This window comes from Corapipo altera, unplaced genomic scaffold (assembly GCF_003945725.1).
Source record: "Corapipo altera isolate COAL_440 unplaced genomic scaffold, ASM394572v1 51, whole genome shotgun sequence".
Classification (NCBI taxonomy): Eukaryota; Metazoa; Chordata; class Aves; order Passeriformes; family Pipridae; genus Corapipo; species Corapipo altera.
The window spans coordinates 1,650,016-1,670,764 of NW_020884892.1; the positions used below are offsets into that span (position 1 = coordinate 1,650,016).

The following is a 20,749-nucleotide window of genomic DNA, read 5'->3' on the forward strand; positions in this document are numbered from 1 at the left end:
CTGTCAATTATTTCTTTTACTTATGCTATGGGTAAACACACTTCTGCATTCTTTCTGCTTGGTATTTTTTCACTTCATGATTGGTACAGATCTGTCTAAAGCAGCATCTTGAAATTCCAGGTAAAATAAGGGCTCTGCTCTTCTGTGTGTTTCTCAAGCACTGACACTGTAAGTAGATAAAGGTGCATATAGGGACTGAGACTCAGAAAGGCAGTTTACCCCACAGTTTTACAACTGATCATTGACAGAGGTGGGTGTTGTAGCAAGGTCTCCTGACTCTCAGCCTGATGATCTGTCTGTTGTGCTGTGCTGTCTCTTATGGGCAGGATTCCCTCCCCTTTTGCTGAAAGGAGTCTGCCTTTGAAATGGAAATGTCATAGTACTGTATTTAATTTCCTGAGGATAGCTGAAATGTAAAGACTGCTGAGATGATGCTTCAAAGAGTTTTGGAAGGTTTGGAGGTAGTGATTCTCCATGATAAAATTTGGCCAGGACACTGTGTCATTCACTTAGTCTTCACAAACTCCATCAGATGAGTTCTCCTTGGCAATGCCAGCTACTGAATACAGTGCAGAACACCCTTTCTGACATTGTGCTGCACCTGTTTTTCCCTAGAAATCTGCCCTCTGAGCAGTAACTCAGCTCTTTCAGAGTGGTGCAGACACAGTTTTCTAGTAGTTCTGAAGCTTCAAAATGATGTTGTTCATGTTAGCCTTGCTTTGCAACTCTCTGACCTCCACGTCAGGAAGGGTTTTTTCCTTGGTTTCTTGATTCTGGATGATCTGTTAGGATCTAGAACTAATAGGAAACTCCCCATAGGAGCATGTGTGAGCTCAGCTGCTGACCCTCACTCTGCTCCACACTGCCCCCAGTGCAGTTCTGTGAGGCAAATTCACCCCAGTCATATCCAGTGAGGTAAAACTGCAAAGGTTTGCATATTATACCAGCACCACAGTGCTGTGTTCATATTGGTGTCTGTAGGGTCTGCTAAATACCTGAAGTCTGTTGCTGATGTGTGTCTCCATGTTCTTTCCAAGGATGTGTGCAGTGAATGCCCTCCTGGCCCACCAGGACTGCCAGGCATCCCAGGTTTCAAAGGTGATAAAGGTCTTCGAGGACCACCAGGCAGAGATGGCCAGGATGGGAAAATGGTAAGATGAGGAAGTGATCATGCCTTGGATCTGGTGTAACCTTGTTTTTCTTACAATATGGTTGATGGTTTCTTATAATTTTTTTTTTTATTAACAACCTACTGAATCTTTTTTAGAATCCTGTGGACTAAACTAGTATTTACCTCTACCTTTTCTTCATTATAGGGGGTTACTGGTCCCAGAGGTCCTGCAGGCCCACCTGGGCTTGATGGCCCAAAGGTTGGTTGGTTTTTTTTCAGTTGTCCCATGAAAACTTATTTGTGACTAGTAATCACACTAATTAGTCTGGGAACAGGGTACCCAGAGAAGCTGTGAATGCCTCATCCCTGAAAGTGTTCAAAACCAGGCTGGATGGAGCTTTGAGCAATCTGGTTTAGTGGAAGGTGTCCCTGCCCATGGCAGGAGGGTTGGAATTAGATGTTCTTTAAGGTCCCTTCCAACTCAGACCATTCTATGACACTGTGAGTATAATGGCTGAAGCAGGACCTTGGTGGGATCCATCTCTGTGTGAGGAGGTAGTAGTGCCCTGTTGGGTGGGCACAACTGCACAGCTCCCCACATGGACTCTGTTTCACTTCAGTGGTATCTTCCACCATCCCTTTCACACACCGACACACGCATGTGAAGGGCCTGATTCTTGATGTTGAGTTTCTTTACGTTGCTGTTCTGAAGACAGATAAGGACTTGAGAGTAAGTTTCAACCCAAACCAGGTGAGGAAGAAATCAAAGCCTCAGCAGTAGCCACTGTGCCTGTTCCTCTCCTCTTTGAATGTTATGTTCTGGAACCACTTAAATTAAGGCTGCTGCACTGAGCTGTTGGGCTCCATGTACACCGTCTGCCATGGTGGTTTTATCCACAAACTCTGAATATTTCCTGAAACAAGTTATAGGAAGAACTCCTTATTTCAGCTATGTGCTTCTGCCTTATGGTCTAGGGACATAGGCCAACACAAAACTTCCGTTGTCTGAGGTTTTCCAATAATGTCACATTTCAAGCATTTCCCATGAAGAGGTCTGTCATCGGTCAGCTCACAATGCCAGTGCCTGGTCACAACTGAAACCTTTACGACTGCCTAATGTGAAATAAATTAAAAAACATCAGTGGAGGGAGAGAGAAGGTGATTTCATGATGGACCACCGTTTCCTCCACACATCCCTGTATTACTGGCTTACTGTCTAAAATTAACTCCTGCTATTATTACATCTTTGTATTTGGACTTACTAGAGTGTAGGACAAGTTAATAGAGATTCATGAATTAATTTTATATCTTACAATTAATAGTGTGATGGAGAGAGCAGTACAGTCTCAAAAGTAAACACAGAGTTGATCAAAATGAAAGAATGTTCCAGGATAAAATTTGCAAGAGAATTAGTAACACATAAGGCCAATAACAGGCATAAATGCCAAGCAGTCTGAGACATACCACATCTGCTACTTTCTTCTGTGTTATGAGAAAGCAGAGATTTACACAGCAAAATTGGATGTTTAGGTGAAATACAAGGACTAATTTCAAACTGTACATGTGCATAAAATAAAATCAAGCAATTGATAAATAGCCTAACTTGAATTCAGTGAAAAGAGTTTGCAAATGCTAAAAGCAAATATTGTAAGACCCATGGGAAGGCACAAACACAGAGACAGTCTTTGTGAGTCCTTACTGAATACATTAGGAGGAATCTTGCAGTGATAGACCCAAATTACTCTCTACTTATGACTCTGTGGTATATTGTCCTTACCAGCACCATCTAAAGTATTAGGTCTCATTTTGGAACAGAGCATTAGAACTTCAGATCTTTGCTTGTGAACAACTTTATGCCTTCTGTCCATATGAATTAGAGCTCTTTTAATTAATAGATAGAAACCTTCCCTCTCCCTCTTGTCTCCTAGCTCTCATGTAGTAAAGCAGAGCATTATTTCCATGGCCAACAGTTCATTATTGTTCTGTGCATTATTCATTACTTGTTCACCATCACCTGAGTATTTTTCACTGTGTGACACTCATCTTGCCTTATTTTAAGCACTGATAATACAGACATCTACATTTGAGTTAGCTGTCTGTTCTGTGTCATTAGGACAGAAAGGCAGAGAGAGGAAGGGGGGAGCACTTTTTGGGCATGATTTTTCAGACTGCACCTTGGAAACACCATTTTTATTGCTGTTGTCCCTGAAGGGAGGGGAGATTACTATGGAAGTCTTTATTGGGACAGATGATTCCTTATCAAGATATGATTTTAGTGAAGTTCCTAACAACCTGCCTCCTTTTTAAGGATGTATAATTCCTCTTTATGTCTATGAGACTACAACATTAAAAACCAGCTATGCTGGATCTGCTCAAAGGCCATCCTTCACATATATTCCTGGCTCCAGCATTGGCAGTAAAAGTCTAGGAGGGCTCAGTCTTAGTTAATGAGTTTTATGCTCAAATGTCCAAGTGCTTTATAAAACAGGCCAAAAAGTTGTCACAATACTGAAGTGACTTTCAACGCCTCTTTTTTTTTTATTATCAGGGTGCTAAAGGAGATCGTGGTATGACTGGGGATGTAGGAGAAAAAGGTGAACAGGTAAAAACAGTGTGCTTTCCAACAGTACTGCCTCTGTGCTTCTCCCTTCATCAGTAATTCCTGTGATGTCTGTGGAATAATTCCCTTCTCAGAGTCAAAGCAAGAAGATGGGAGTTCTTCATCACTCATAAACCACAAATAGGCTATTCTGAAGAGTGAAACTATAGCAATCCTCCACAGGTTTCCATCCTCATCGTCCAGTAAAAACCTTCCTGTATCATCTGTTACCTCAGTTTTGGATTAAATGCATTCAATTCTCTACATTACCTAACCCTTAGTAATTTCCTCAGACAATCCCTAGATGGTATCCAGGAGATCAGGTGTCTGTGGGTTGAAAAATCCAGTATTTCTATTTTTTTTTTGTTTCTATTTTTCTTGGAAGATGAATGTAAGGATGACCCCTTTAAGGAGGGACTGAACTGTCACAGAAAAGAGGAGAGTGGTCTAAATTACAGCAAACTGTTTAATGTGCAAATCAGCACCTGTTCAATGGGATTTGTGGGATATTTTAAACAGGTTTGGTTTCCTGCCTAAACTTATGTATGCACAATTCCACAATATCTGTTTTCATCTTCCATTAGCATAGTCTGAGGTATGCATTGGAAAAAGTACCTGAAATTATAACTATGATATTTCTGAAGTGTTCACCTTGAAAAACAAGGTTTTGCTTTAAAAAATCCATGGTTCTTTATTTCCTTATAACCAACTCTGTCTGGGTATTGTCTAGCTTTGATGTTATCTCACAATATTCAGTTACCAGTTAATTTTTATACTACTAGAGGTGTGAATAGTGCCTAAAAAAAGTCTCTTTTTTTATTCTGCAGGGCCACCCTGGAATGCCTGGCTTCTCAGGGGCTCCTGGAAACCCTGGTCCACCTGTAAGTTTCTTTGTTGCAAAGATGATCCCATACTTTTCTTACTAATAAAGGTTTTTGCAAGCTTCATGCGGAAGAAAGGACCGTTCCCATCTGTCTGTTCATTGAATTTGCATTTTCCAGTGGGTTCCTAATGGTCCCCTAAGTGTCGTAGAGTTCCCCACTCATGGTAATTGCTATTTAATACATTGGCCACTTTTCACTGATTACTTCAGCTCACTCTGTAAATTGATGCTAAGCTTCAGTTGCTCTCTTTATACAACACAATGATGATGAAAACTCTTCCACAGAGACTATTTAATATGTATATAGGTGTTTTACTTTATGCAGAATAAGGTGTTAATCTAGAACCAGCACATCTAAGACTGTTTTAGTTCTCAATTTTACACAGTAGTATGAGACTCGATTTTTTCCAATTTTCATATCATGTGGTTTACTTTTGAATTGAAAGGCCTTTTACGTATGTTCCTCTCCATCACAGTGGTCCTCATTCTTAGCTTTACTCACTCTGTAATACATTCATACTTCTTTGTATTTAAAAAGAGGTGACAGTGCAGAATCAAAACTGAAAGAACTGGCTCTCTTGCTGGTGATATCTCCTCTTTACACCCCTCAAGTGTTTGGACTTTTCCTGAGTGAAGGACTTTTCTCTCCAAACTGTCTTTCTTTGCCCACAGTCATCACTGTTCATATTGCTGTTTACAGTGCAGTTTGGCTCTGCCATGCTGAGGAAGTGCCATCTTCCTCTGTACTGGGGATCAGCACAGTCTGAATTTACATTGTACCAACTAAATGACAGGACATACCAGAAAAATAGGATTAGATTAAAATTCTGTATTCAGATGGTAGCAGTGCCTTAAGGATGCTGGACGCTTTGCCATGGGACAACACGTGAACTTGCATTGTGGGTCATTTGTGCTCCTATGAGCATTATTTTAGGAGAAGTTAATAACAGACACATTTACTGTGTCTATATTAACCTCATACTTGTCCTATGAGACCCTCTGAACAGACTCACAGTCAAAGGAAATGTGCAAAGTGAAACTGAGCCTGTCAAACAGAGCAAAATGTGATGTTCCTTCAATAATTTTACTCTTCAGCTTTTGCTGACTTTTGCCTCTGCCTTCACTGACTCGTGGCTCCAGAAGTTTACCTGCTGCAGAGTATGCTTCATAATTTCTCTTCTCTTGTGATTTCTGTTCTTCAGAGTTATTTTTGTCACAAGATTGGCTTTTTCCTATTTTTCCTCTCTTTTTGGAAGGAAGGACCAGACTCAAGTATCTGACTTTTTCTGGCTTTGGAGGCTGATTGAGTGCAGAGGTTGGCACTGCTTTTTGGTGATGAATGAAGTAGTTGAATGAATGCTGAACTGAGTGACTGAAGAAAACTTCAGGGTTGCCAGCTGTGGTAGGAAGTATGTTGACAAAAGTACAGAATCCATGAATCATTCACATTGTTTCTGCTTTATTTTGTTTAGGGATCAGATGGGGCACCAGGACCAATAGGACCAGTGGGAAACCCAGGAGACATAGTAAGTTCTAAACTCTGTGCTTCACCACTGGCTTCACCTATTATTATTCAGCCTGTATCAACTCTACACCTACAAGAAGGACCTCCACAAATAACCACAGATTACTCTGTTCTTGAATTATTTTTTTTTTACTCACGAAATGGATCTCCAAATTAACCAGAGCATAATCCAGCCCATGGGATATGTATGGAGGTTTTTGTACCTCTTGTGTGTCTGTCCTTGCTATTAACATCTCTTAGCCTCTAGAACAGGATTACTAAATCTGTTAGGATGCTTCATAACCTAGGCTAATACCTGAACTCTGTGTGAGGATTATCAGAATATAACCTGCAACATGTTGAAGGATGTCACAGCACAGACTACTCAGATGCCAAGGCCTGACATCATTCCCTGGCACCACTGAAAATACCAGTACAAGTGAAACCTCTGAGAAGCTCATGAAAAATTTTTGCTACTTCTGTTTCATTTGAAGGGTTTTTAGATGCTACTTTATGGTAATGCATCAGAAAACCCTGGGAGAGACAGGTAATCTGATTGATGCTAACTTCAGATTGAAAAGTTAAAAATTAACCTTCCCTGAGGAATGCAAGCTTTTGAGCTGGAATAGTTCAAGACAGTGTAATTCTGTGATTAATTTCTAGATCAGGGTTTCCTATGGAGCAAGTTGCTTTTTTCAGATCCATTGCACAACTTGAACTTCATCTTAAGTGAGCAGTGATGGTCCTCCTGATGGGTGTTATGAAATCAGTGAGCACTCTTACCAGAGAGGCCAGAGTCTAGAAGGACAGGCTGGCTGAAATTTCATTTCAAATGGATGATCAAGGTTATGACACTGTGAAAAACCTGGGATGCTGTTGTCCAGTCCTGTGGAGTAAGGGAATTTCTTGGGACTGTATGTAAGGTACTTCTTGTAACTACTCATTAGATAGTTATAAAATACAGATCTACTTCCTGGTTGGACAACTAATGTAGGAAGTTAAGGACAAAATATTAAATATAATTAACTTCAGAAAAAAATTACCAGTGATTTCAGTGGTTTCCCAATATGTAAGAACTCATAGTTAATACAGAATTTTTTAGGTGAAAAGAGCACCCTCCAGTTTAAACTAGAAGGAATTCAAGAAAACCTCATAGGCTCTGTGATGTGGGCTACAAGACCAGCTTCTCACAATTGTCCTTGGTCAAACTATATGTGATAAATCATTTGACAGATCTGAGAAGCTCCTCTGACCCACAGTGTTTATTCTTTCCTTCCAGGGCAAAGATGGTCCACCAGGTCCACAGGGCCCACCAGGGCTGCCTGGACTTCCAGTGAGTACAATTAAGCTCCTTCTTATTCAATACATTAAACTCTTCATACAGACCATAGGTGTGTAAAACAAAGAGGTGACACTTTTGAGGTGCTTTGAATGCTATGCATGTGATGGTCTCTGTCATGCAATACAATGTCCTTGGTCCAGGATAGTGTGAATGCCGTATTTGATCACTTTAAAATAAAGTGTCAATTACCAACACGAATCAAGTCTGTTCCTTATCTATCTCCTCATTGGAGGAAATACTCTTACGCAGAGTAAAAAAAATCAACTAATAACTCCAGTGTAAGGGCACAAGAATTCAGAGACTGAAATACTGACTTTATCTGAGTTCACTGTAAAAATTATTCCTTTGCATTGACTCAAGTTCAAGTGCATCTTGGGCAGAGACTCCTCTCTTCTGGCAAATGTAATAATACAACATTTTGGGGTTTTTTTAATCTGACATAGAGATAAAGCCAGAGCTATTTCTAGTGTAAAGGAGCCCACCTCAGTGAAATTAATGGCATCATAATGATTTATGACAGCTGTTTTTAGAATGCTGGTCTAAGACTGTTAGAGCGCTCACCTTGCTGGAAAGGAGGAACCCCTTAGACTTGCCATATTAGAAAGGGAAATAATCCATGCTGTTGCAGTAGTGTGGCAGGGAGAGGTTTATGGCTGAGCTATAAAAGCAGGGTGTTTAGGCAAACATAAGCATGCCATGATAAACAGAGTTATGCTAACAAAAAACCCCACCAATCTTCCCTATCGATTCTTTATACCCTGTTTTGCATTCCATTTACAGGGCATTGCTGGGAATGATGGCAAAGATGGCAAACCAGGATCTCTTGGGGAACCGGTAATGTAATTTAACACCAATTTTCTCAGGCAATCAGAGCCATCCAGTTGTTGTTTTTGAAGCTGCCTGTCTATAGACTCCTTAGAGGGATCAAGGAGCCTGTTTGCACATCTGTTTTTAACATCAGAAGGACCATATTGTCTTGAGCAATTTCTAAGTGTCACACACGAGCAATCTTGACAAATTGGGTACTTTTACTTTTACAACTACCATAAATACACTAAAACTTAGTGACTCCACTTTTACAACTACTGTAAACACTGTGAAGAAAGAAGGTTGTCTTGTAACATTAAACCCAGTAATTCATCTTTTAGGTAGAAGTTTATGGGGTATAAAAAGTTTAGAGGAGGTGTCTTTAAAGAAGCTTCTTCTGGATTGCTCTGAAATAATTCTGTTTTAGAGGTTAGAATTAGAGGGTTTATATTTGACTTTCTCTACTTGGTCTATACTTTCATTTGCTGAGGTAAAAAACCTGAGCCATGAAGTTGTCAGCTAAAAGGAAATCTTAATTATTTTGGCAGTGAATGTTATTTCTGGCAACTGTGTGTGTTACATGAAGAATGTGCTTCTAGTATCAGGCATTGCCAACCCCTTTCTGTGACTCATGAAATGGGACTTAGTGATTCTGGGAAGAGCCAAGTTCCCAGGCATGAGGACAACTGGTCTGTAGAGGAGTGCTTGTCACAGCAGCTGCAGAAAGTTTGTGTTTCCACCAAAACACCCAATTTCTCTGTACAGATGCTGATTTTGCATGTGCTGATTAGGTATTGGTGCTGCTCTGTGCACTACTCCTCTGACATTAAAACACTGCAATGGTGCACCAGTCCAGAGCTGTAAACTGCTTCCAAACTTTAAAGTGCAGATGCCAGTGCAGGCTGGGGTGTGCATGGGAATGTCTGTCACTGCTCAGACATTGCTGGATAAACCCTGGGCAACCACAGTTCTTAGTGATATTATGTCTAAAGGAGGAGGGTGGGAAGTTTTCAACACCAGACAGATGTACCTGAAACTCTCACTAACATGAACATGATTGTTTCCTACAGGGAAAGCCTGGAGAACCAGGGCTCCCAGGCCAGGAGGGTGCCAGAGGGTTACCGGTAGGTGCTGCTCTGAAGGGCTCAATCCTCTCACTCCTCTGAACTGTAGGCAGGAAGCATTTGTTGGGCAGATGAGGTTCTTTACTGATGCAAACGTATTCGTGGTATTGTGACTAAATAAATGTATAAATAAGTAACAAAAATAGAGCACAGACATTTCCAAATCCTTCACACTTAGAATAAACCCCTCATATAGGAGTTAAAGCATATAACTTCATGACAATCCCTCTGCCAGAAGGCACAGTCACAGGTGTAGCCGTTGTGTTCTATTACGTCTCCTCTGAAAGAGGGTTAAATAATCTATTGGCTGGTCAAACCAGGGTTACATAGACTAGAGCTTTTGTTTTACCACCTAAGGAGGTACCGAAAACTTTCCCTGTGATGTAGACCTTCCTAATTACTCCCTGTGACATGACTGCTCTGTGCTGAGTGGTCCACAGTAACTTTAGGAAAAAATTATGAAAGTTTCTGAGTAAACATTCAAGATAGAGTTTTCTTAGTGTTTCATGTATCAGGGTGATGGATAATTATTGATTTCATTGTCTTGCATAGGGTTTCAAAGGACAAAGAGGAGATATGGGTCCCCCAGGTCCCCGGGTAAGTAATGTGTATCTCATGCACCAGAAAGATGGTGCAAATTGAAGTTGTGCTTTCTGAGGCAATACACGATAAAGAAAAAATGATGACAGTGTTTAACATGGCTGTTTTCAACTACAATTCCATGGGCCACATCTATGGCACAAAATGACAGTAGCTGTCTTCATTCCGTCTGCTGAACTTCTGATTCTGGGTTAGGAGAGGTAGCTGGTAGAGCTGAATTCTCTGACACTCCCTTTGACATAGCCCTTTGTGAGGAAGCTTCAAGATGCCTCCATAACACATTCATTTGGTACAAATGCTGACTTACAAGCTGAGGAACCCTTCTGCACTTGTTGGACAAGTACTAGCTCTCCTCCAAAAACACTAAAGAAGTGCAAAATAAGTTTAAGTACAAAACTTACAGAAATGTGAATAGAAATGTCCCTTTGACTTAGTTGCCTGGGGATCATAAACCCCAAACCTCAAGTCCTGCATGAAAAGTTGTTCTCCACTCTGTTCTGAGCTTCTTGGTGTAAAAGGTGGAATACAAACTCGAATATTCTTCCACCTAATTCTGCCTTTTTACAGGGAAATAAAATTCTCTGCTTGCAGAGGCTTAGCTGAAAAATACAGTGCTGGAGTTCCTCATCTCTTTCTCATTATGATAGGTTCAGTATCATGAATATGTTGGTGGTTTTCACTGGCTGCACTAGCAGTAGTAAATAATCTGCTGGAAAGCAGATTATGCACTGCCTTGTGCATCACTTACAGGAGATACTTCTGAGTTATTTTTATAAGCTTCATGTCATATAAGATGAACGAGGCTCTTGCTGGCTTTAAAAAAGTTTTCAGTGAGCTCAGTCCGATATTGCAGAAACCCGATACCAGTTACAGTGGTGATATTGGTCTGAATTTGACCTCGAGCTGATCACTCTTTCCTTTTTGCTGAATTGCAGGGGGAGCCAGGTGTGATGGGTCCTGCTGGTCGTGAGGGGCCACCAGGGAAGGATGTAAGTTTACCATTTTGAGCAGAAATGAATCTCCTTCTCCCTGAAAAATGAAATTTTTAATTCACAGTGACCCTGACCTGAAACAGCTGCAGAAACTGCAATAAAGGGTGAATTACTGCAGGGAATGATTTGTGCAATGATCATTAGGGGAAACAAAGAATTAGAGGGCCTTTGTCATTGCTCAGCTGCTGACACTAAAATGTCAGCTATATATTTGAAAAAGCAGAGAGAGCAACATTGTGTGAAACCCAGGCTATGCTGGATAGTCATGGACCTGCCTTCTGCCGTCCTTCTCCAAGCACTGCTTCATCCTGCAGGTCCCACTGGGTCAAGTTCTGTCACGCTTCCTCTACCACAGCTGTACCTGACTGAGTGTGCTGCTCCACTGAAATCTATGAAATACCTATGGAATAAGATGCTGCTGCTCAGAAGAAAGAGAGGTGGTACAAACAGATCCTCTGGCATTATTAGTGTGAAGTGCAGCCACATAACAAAGCCCTGGGAGAGCACTGCTGACATGGGATCCTTCAGCGGCTGCTGAGCAATGTACCGAGCAGCTGATGTGCCACTCCCAGGGGACCTGGAGAAGTGGCTTCTCATTTGCACCCCCTTTGTATCACTGGAAGCTGTTGTGCTGTAAATGGTATCCTACAAAGCAAAATGTAAGACAGACCTAAAGGAACCTATCGGAGAAGATAGAAGCAGCTCTGAAGCCTCTCTGGAGAGAAAAGAGTGGTCAATTCTTGAGAACTATTAGAGAATCTCTGTCCCTGAGAAATACAGTTTTAAGATAATTTGATAAAAACGGTTTCTGCCTGAAATGAGGCTGCATTTAGTGACAGATGTTTAAAATTCAAAAGGTTGGTCTTCCTCATAAATAACTGAAAGGGGACAGTGAGACTCCCTTAATGGTTTTCCCTGATATGTGAACAGTGTAATTTATAAGGAACATTTTAAAATGTTCACCTGCCTCCATGTCAGATCTTTCTCACTGACCAGAATACTTTCCTTCCTCTCAGGGTGATCCTGGTCCCATAGGACCACAGGGCCCTCGAGGACTCCGAGGGCAGCCAGTAAGTTTTCTCTTCTGACAAGTCATTTCTGGGGGTACATTATAGTTCATGGAATGGTTTGGGTTGGAAGGAACCTTAAAGATAATCTAGTTCCAATCCCCTGCCCTGGGCAGAGACATCTTCCACTCGACCAGGTTGCTCAGAGCCCCATCTAGCCTGGGCTTGAACACTTCCAGAGCAGGGTGTCCATACATTGTGTGTAGCGGGGATGTCCTGCATTCCAGAACTCTGGTTCGAAGGAATAGTTTTTAGGAAGACTCAGATGATGTTCAATTAAAACCCTTTTCTTACTTTGAGAAAGACAAATAAGAATGATATTGCTAGAAACTGATAAAGACAGGATGTTGCAACGGACTGATGGTTGCTGACTCAGTGGGAAGAAGGGTTTAATGGATTCTGTCAGGATTTCAGTGTCAGAAATGCTAATTTTCCAGTCCTGCCTCTAGAATCTCACTCGCTCCTCACATGGTCTCAGTTTTTGAAGACAGACACTAACTGTAGGTGCCCAGGTTGAGGTATGTGGGGTCCAGCTGTGATGCTTTTCACCCACACAGTTTTATTATGACTTCAGGGGAGAAATGGCAATTCAGCTGACATTTCAAAAACTACCATTTGGAATGGCTCAGAAATTACTTTTATTAATTTAATAGGGTTTAAAATTTGGTTTTTAAAATGAACCTGTCTCAAATTTGAATGGAGGTCTCTGTTGCTGAACCTCGGCACATCTTTAATGTGATGCAGTGAGTAAGTTCTTTTCCTTTTTGTGAGACCTGATAGATAAACAGATCCTACAACATGTTCTATAATCAGGGCAAAATGCTGATTCAGCCAGCATTGCCAGGAGCTGGAGTGGTAGGTCCCTCCAACCCGGGAGGGTTGGGGCTTAGATTAGACTGCAGGAACATATGGAAGGCTCCTGTGTTTACCTTGTAATTCATCTCATTATTCCTGTACTGCTGGCATCACTCAGTAACATGTCATGCCTCTGCACAACACTGACCATGAGTAAAAATATTTGAAGAGATAAAATTTATCATAACTCTTTGGAGAAGAGATACTTGAGGGTATGTATGTTGGAAAGCAAAGTATCAGGTTCTCTTGTTCTCCCTCTGCTTTGTTTCTTCTCTAACAAGGACTGTGAGTCATGATTTTCAATATTGCCAGTACAAGGGCTGGTCTTTATGGTCAACTCCAATGCAGGGGAAAACCACCTCTGCGCGATAAGTGATGTAGAACATCTCATCAAACTTTTGTCTGTGTAGATGATCAGCTCAGCTCCTTTGTTAAGGAACAGTGAGAAACAGGTCCTTTTAAAGGCTCATTCTGAATTGTCTGGTGTCAGGTAAGTATCAAACACCTCAAGGCCTTAGAATAACTGTTTCTCTCTATTTCCCAAAAAAGGGGAAGCCTGAGACAATAAAAATGCCTTTTCTGAACACTGGTGATTTGGAGCAGCTGTGGTAGGTGGCCTCATCCATCCTGGAGATGTTACATATGATGGGGACAAGGGTGGAGGAAAGGAGGAGGAGAAGTGCTTGTTTAGTCCTCCTCAGACAAGAGACTTTGGGGCCAAGTCTCAATTTTTTTCCTGAGATGGGATCAGACATATGAAATCAAGGATGCAGAAGTTGTGGGGTCAGTTGCAAATAAGATACTCCACAGTCTGTCAGGAGAGGAGATTGAACAGTGCTAAAGAAATCCCTGCTGGTCTAGGTGGATATTTTTAATACATTATGTCACTAACCTTTTTCCTTTTGGTACAGGGTAAGAATGGATTGCCTGGATCTGCAGGAGAACCTGGCCCAGCAGGTATCCCAGTAAGTACCACAAAAGGAAGCTCATGTAGCAAGGAAAGGTGACTGAGGAAGTATAGGTGGAGTGGATTATGTGTAGTTGGTTATTATTCCTGAAGTTTCCATGTTTTAAGATCACTGATCCAAAAGCCACTTTGCTGGCCACTTTGGAGACAGTTTGGCTACGTTCCTGGAATTGAGATTCTAACTGGGTCATCATTTTTTCCAGTGAAAGTTAAGTGTTCACAGCAAAAGGAAATGATTGATTACCTGGTATGGAAAGGAGATTGGCATGCCCCATCTTCACCAGTAGATTTAATTTTGCCAAGCAGAGAGCGTGCAGCCTGCAGAGAGTTGTCAAAAGGAAGGAAAGGGCCTCAGGGAGCTGGCAGGCTGCCATCGAGGAACAGCAGCAGCAGAAAAATCCTCCCCAGGCAATTGGGGAACGAGCAGACAGCAGGCAGTAAACCAAGATCATGAAGCAGAATGAAATTCCCCTGAGGCCATCCTGTGGGGAAGAACAGCTTGGTAATGAAGGGCTGTAAGGAGGACAGTGAGGAGCTGCTGGTTTGTTTTGTTTGTTGTTTTGTTTTGTTTTTTTTTCTCTGCTCTGCTGCTGAAAACTGTCCAGAATTCATCAAATCCATGCAAATATACCTTTGTGTCCAGTAGAATATATCACAATGCAGGGCTCTTCCCTCTCTTTGCTCATGGAGACAGTACAGTTTGGTGAACTGCTGGATTCAGAGGGGAAAAATGGCCAGAGCAGGAGGAATCTGAAAAATTGCAGCAGGATTTCACTCTCTGTGGGCCTTACAGTGTCATAAAGCTACCTCAGCCTCTCCACAGACTTGTGCCCTGATCAATCATTGCTTTGCTGCAGGGATGTCTCAGAAAAGCAAATGTCACTTTTCTGTGTGGGGAGGAGGTAACTCCCAGGTTACAGGTGGCACAGGTATGGTGCAGTCTAACAGCCTTTCTGGATCAAAAATAAGAGCCACAGCTTTTTCCTCCTTGACATATGTTCTTCTTACCTTCCTGGAACTGATGCCATTGCTTCTTACCCCGTGGTTCCTCACTGTTGCTTTTTCAAACTTCTTTTCTTCTCTTCATTTCACTCAGCCCTGTTCCCAATTCCTATCACTGCCGTCTTTACTTTCTGGGTCTTCACCAGATCGCTGTGGCTTTGAGATGCCTTGTGAATGCCAAATGGGGATTATATTTTAATCATCATAGTGTTATCACATTACCTAGACCATCAGCAAGTGACCCAGGGACTCACCAGGCAGCTTCCTGCACAAACACAGTACCACAGCAGCCTCTGCTCCAGAGGATTTAGAGTCCAAAAATAACATAGGAGATTGAAAAAGGATAAAGTCAGATGGATGAGAAAGGGGAAACAATGAGACAGTGTTGGTCAGCAGAACAGACAGTCATCTCATCAGTATCCTTCTCTGTCATTAAAATGAATCCTCTCCCTTTCATAAAGGTTATTATGGGAAGTATTTCCTTGTGCTGTACATGAATCCATTTATTTTGAAAAACACTAATTTCTTTCACAATGTGGTATGACAAACCAATATTTTATACTTCTATTTTGAGGAAAAGGAGACGTGAGAAAGGTTATTATGGCAATAAGGGTGGGGTTTTTTTCCACCTTCACCACTGCTGACTTGTAATCAAAAGGTAAAACTTGCCAGGAGCCTTCTCCTTTTGCAGCTGCTGTTTGACAATGCCCATTCCAATTCACAGTGCTCGTGCTTAAGCCTGCACACAGCAACACAGCCCAGCCCCTCAAGTCTCCAGGGCTAGTTGCATACAAAAAGTCCATGTGCTTTGTGCCTACCAGGCTAGTTGGTACTCACTCTACACAAGTTTTACTATTAGAAGAAAAAGGGCTATGTTCTGAATTAGGAGACAGAGGACGAAGTTGTAAAAAAAAAAGGTTAAAATAAGAGTTAAAACCATATAAGAAGGTTGCGTGAAATGGTTCTGTATCATGAATTGCCATTTAAACTGCTCTGATCAGTAAGGAAAAAGGATAGCTTGACAGAATATCACAAGAGATAAGTGAAGGGCAGACATTTTATAAATGTAACCTGGAAATAATGGCAAAAGAGCAGCTCTGTATCTGTCTGTTGTATTCTTGGATTTGAGTAGCATGACCACCTGCACTGTTTCCCTGTCATGACCCATCACAGCATTTCCACTCTCAACACCCCTTATAAACCATGCGACACCAGAACAACCATGGAACACGCTTCCTGTCCCTGCCATAATGGTCCCTTCCTTTTCATCTTCTCCCAGGGACCCTGCATAGATTATTAATAATGCAACCACGGTATTTGAAACCTGCTTTTCTAAATTACTTTGTTCTTCCTTTCCTTATCAGTTTTAGTAGTCCTGCTGTTACAGTGAAATTTCCCAGTTCCAGTGTATCTGTAAATGCATGCTCTAGAAAAGAGATGTTGCAGAAAGGGCTGCTAGTGTCTGTCTCATTTCTGTCCTAAGGGTCCCAAAGGAAATAAAGGAGAAACAGGCAGCCCAGGACTCCCTGGCTTCATAGGACCCCGAGGACCACCTGTAAGTATGTGTAGGAATGGATTAGACCCTCTTGTTACCTGCTTTTAAATATTAGCCTTATAAAGATGGGAACAGTCACCTTCAATTAGGTAAAAAAACATAAGTAGGAGTTCTTAAAAATCCAGAAGCCATATAAATTCACTTTCCAAAGGAAACTGGACTGTAAAAATACCATTTTTCATATGGATGAATATCCAAAATCTCATTTATGGAGCTGCTACTTTTCAGTCAGATAATGTGTGTATTAATCAAACTGGTTCAATAGTCTTCCTAATATGGGTATGAGGTATTTAAGTTCTCAGACTATATCTCTGCAGGAACCCTATGTGGACTAAATTGGGAAATTGTGAGTGATAATAATACAGGTGTTTCTGATATTTGCTGTTCCAAGGAAAATTCCTTTGTTGCCAGCAACAGAGGTATATTGTAATTAAAGCACTCATATATCTCCCAAAGTGATCTAAAATAATATCTATGCACATGAAAAGATCACAGCCTCAAAATCCACTATCTTTAGCCCTCCCAAGGCAAGTAAAGCATGTTAAATTCCATTGGAAGGATGGAAAAGGTGAATGTTAGATAAATATTTCTGTTTCTCGATTTGTTGGATTAAAAATGAGATATAAAAGATGTGACTCTAGCAGAGCTGAATATCCCTAAGGATGATTCTTTTTCCTTTTGTATTTTTTTTTATATTTTATTTTATTTTATAATTTGAAAGGGAGTTGTGTGATGAAAAGAGGAGAAAGAAATATTTTGCTGGAAAGCTAATTTAAAGCAGCAAACATGGTGGTCATTTAAAACTGAAGTGGCCCTAAGGAATGCCCGAGTGTGTGATACTGCCTGATTAGGAACTGAGGTGATCAGGCATCTGTGATTAGTTCCATTACTCGTGGATACATGTATAGCTCTAGCAGTGCCCAAGATGTTATGTTTCCAGGTTATGGGGAAAATACCACCTGCATACACATGTTATAGATATGACCAGGTCTGTTGGTTCAAATGGGCTTCAAAGATGAATCTTTCCATTCATGATATGAGAAAGTGAGCAGAATTTCAGCAATAACTAGATTAAGGTTTGCTTTGCTTTATCTGCAGTTCGGAACTGCAGTGACATTTTTTCACTGAAATGTTAAAATGCAAAATGTATTGTCTAATTATCACACTATAAATGCAGGGAAAATTATTTGAGAAATATAGAGAAAAAATTCTAATAGGATGCTTGTTCAAATTGGATTATTTAATATAGTTCTGAAAGAAAAGCAAGATATCAGACTTGAACTTCCTTTGTCACTGGCTCTGTATGTGTTATTTCAGCTGGCATAGTACAAGATGGTAGTTCTATCTACAAAATTTACTTTAGTTACATCTTTAGAATGTTACAGGTATGATACTGGTACTGCTTAAGTGAAACCAGACCTTATGAAGTGTATGAAGTTTTGTGAAGTGTTGATAATAAAAAGGAACAAAATTTATTGAAAGCAGGAACACACTTTTAGTGAAACACCTGTCCTGCTCTCAGTTGGTTTGTTAGAAATTGTTTCCTGTTATTCACATTTACATGGGATGCAACATTATTAAAAATTGCTTTCTAAATAGGATGTGTCTTGCCAGGTATGACCAATAGCAGTATGTTAAGGATAAATCAATCCAAACCTGCTGCTGTGCAGAATACTTGTGTTTTTAGCAGAAAATAAGGTTTAAGGTTATTAGGTAGAGTCTTTCTTCCGACTCCTTCCAGTGCGCTGCTAAATGAACTTTCTGTGTGTCTTAGGGAGAACCAGGAGAGAAGGGTCCTCCTGGAAAAGAGGTAAGTTAAATTTCCAGTTGTTTCAAAATAATATTGGTGTCCTGGGAAAAAACATCAAGGATGTTACCTGGGTCTCAATAAACTGATTTTTTTATACAATGCTTTGGGTTGGAAGGGATCTTAAAGATCATCTAGTACCAACCCCCTGCCATGGGCAGGGACACCTTCCAATAGACCAGGTTGCTCAGAACCCTGTCCCACCTGACCTTGAACACTTCAAGGGATAAGGCATCCACAGCTTCTCTGGGCAACCCATGCCAGGGCCTCACCACCCTCACAGTGAAGAATTTCTTCCTAATATCCTGCAGTCTTTCATTGTGAAGCCATTACTCCTCATTCTGTCACTACAGTCCCTGAATAAAGGTTTGTCCCCATCTTTCTTATAACCCCCCTGGAGCCTTCTCTTCTCCAGGTGGAAAAATCCCAGCTCTCCCAGCCTGTCTCCATGGCAGAGGTGCTCCAGCCCCCTGGGAGTCTTCGTGGCCTCCTCTGGACTTGCTCCAACAGGTTCATGTCATTCTCATGTTGATGACACCAGAGCTGGACACACTACCCCAGGTGGGGTCTCACCAGAGAGGAGTACAGGGGGAGAATCACCTCCCTTGACCTGCTTGTCATGCTTCTTTTTTTTTTTTTAATTGTTCATAATTGAGAGCCAGTGGGGAGCTCTCAGGAAACTGTGGGACCATGAGGGAAATAAATTTTCATCAGTTCACAAGAGTCATTGCAAAAGTATGTATTTTATTATTTACTGTTATATGGAGAGATCTTTTATGTTTACCTTTATTTTGTTGCAGGGTGCACCAGGGAAACATGGTGAAATTGGCTCCAAAGGAGAGAGGGTAGGTTGGAGAATATTATTAGTTATTTCATTATGTTGAAATAAAAAGAGCTGTTTTCAGTTAGGGGAAGGGGGGTAGGGGTCATTCAAGAGTGAAACATGACCCGTGCTTCCCACTCTCCCAGCTCTCTCTTTAATCATTTTCCATCACTAATAATTTGTGGATCATTTGTAGTGCACCAGATGTTGTATTCAGTAACTTTGCCAGCTCAGCTCTTAGTGTTTCTCTGTGTATGGAAATCAGAATTTTGCCTCTTATTCTGTGGTGGTAATGCCTCTCTTTTCACTTAGGGTGAGCCTGGAATCAAAGGTGAAAAAGGCCCTCAAGGAGAAAAGGGCCCTCCGGGTGATCCTGGGATACCTGGTCACAAGGGCCATCCAGGACTGATGGGTCCCCATGGACCCCCAGGAGACACTGGGCAAGTTGGACCTCCCGGTCCTCCAGGACAGCCAGGATTTCCAGGACCAAGGGTAAGATTTCCAGAGAACAGCTTTGTACAGTAATTTCACTGCCACAGTGTGTGATCAGAAATGCACCTCAGATTGCATTGGGGCTGACAGAAACTAGAGCAAGAGTGTGTTGCAATGGGGAGGCAGAGCTTTTATCTCTTGATGCACATTAAGGAGAGCTATAGCGCATCTCAGGGAATCACAGAATGGTTTGGGTTGAAAGACCATCTCATTCCAATCCCCTGCCATGGGCAGGGACAGCTTCCACTAATCCAGGTTGCTCAGGACCTCATGGGGAAGTGTTGTGGGGGTGTTGAATTGTGCTCAGGGGAGCTGAGCAGTCCAGAACCATAGCCAGGGCAGCCAGTCACTGATGCCTCTTACCCCTGAATGCCTAAATCATATCTGTGACTATGGTCATGGCACTGGAGTCTGAAAAAAATTCTTTCTATAAGGGCAATAATGTGCAGCATTTCATATGGAGAACTAATGCCTTCCTCTACTGCTGGTTGTTAAGGAGAGACAAAATGCTGAGCCGTGGAAAGGTCACTGCTCTATTCCTGGAAATCCTGGAGCCAGCTCATCAGAATTCATGAAATACTCTTTTTGTTTAATATTCTGTCTCTTTTTTTTTCCTTTTTTTTTTTTCCCCCTAACGGGAAACAATCTCACTACTGAGAATGCTGAGAGTGCTGCATGTAACAGATATGAGAAAAACTACCAATATCAGTGAAACCGCTATGCCCACCCTCAGGATGAATTTGAGGTCACCTCAGAAGAGAATAAACAGAGACTTAATCTCTGATGTAAAAGCTGAGTAAATTTTAGACAAAGCATTTCTTTGTGTATCTCAACATCTCAGAGATTTGATGAGAATAAGTAACGACTGTGGAGACAATGAAACTAATAGGGTTACAACTTGAAAATATAATTTGTAAACCTTCAAAATATACTCCACAATTGTGTTTACTTACTGGGGTATTCAGTAAGAGCCATCACAAATGATTAGTACTTAATGAAAAAATTGTTTCTTTTGTCATCCAAGAACACCTCTTTTTCTCATGCAAAATTTTGGGAAGGAGGCAGCAAATAGACAACTCTGTGCTTATCAGTAGTAACTTTTTTATTGATTAAAACTGAAATATTACTTAGCTATTTAATAAAATCTCATTTTTTTTAAATGAAGAGTACCTTCTGGTTCAGAAGAGCTCACTAGGTTTTCATAAGCATAAAGGACACA

At 41.2% G+C, this 20,749-nt stretch overlaps 1 protein-coding gene across 1 annotated transcript in view; it reads left to right on the forward strand.

The window, feature by feature from the left end:
• COL22A1 (collagen type XXII alpha 1 chain) overlaps window positions 1–20,749 on the forward strand; it is a 221,166-nt gene that overhangs the window by 194,007 nt on the left and 6,410 nt on the right. Inside the window, exons 46-61 of the mRNA XM_027645748.1 lie at window positions 1,038–1,151; window positions 1,317–1,370; window positions 3,660–3,713; window positions 4,538–4,591; window positions 6,066–6,119; window positions 7,377–7,430; window positions 8,220–8,273; window positions 9,317–9,370; window positions 9,923–9,967; window positions 10,906–10,959; window positions 11,979–12,032; window positions 13,796–13,849; window positions 16,337–16,408; window positions 18,183–18,218; window positions 19,016–19,060; window positions 19,351–19,530. Of these exons, the coding sequence (XP_027501549.1) occupies window positions 1,038–1,151; window positions 1,317–1,370; window positions 3,660–3,713; window positions 4,538–4,591; window positions 6,066–6,119; window positions 7,377–7,430; window positions 8,220–8,273; window positions 9,317–9,370; window positions 9,923–9,967; window positions 10,906–10,959; window positions 11,979–12,032; window positions 13,796–13,849; window positions 16,337–16,408; window positions 18,183–18,218; window positions 19,016–19,060; window positions 19,351–19,530 (1,032 nt within the window). The remainder of the gene's footprint in view (window positions 1–1,037; window positions 1,152–1,316; window positions 1,371–3,659; window positions 3,714–4,537; window positions 4,592–6,065; window positions 6,120–7,376; window positions 7,431–8,219; window positions 8,274–9,316; window positions 9,371–9,922; window positions 9,968–10,905; window positions 10,960–11,978; window positions 12,033–13,795; window positions 13,850–16,336; window positions 16,409–18,182; window positions 18,219–19,015; window positions 19,061–19,350; window positions 19,531–20,749) is intronic.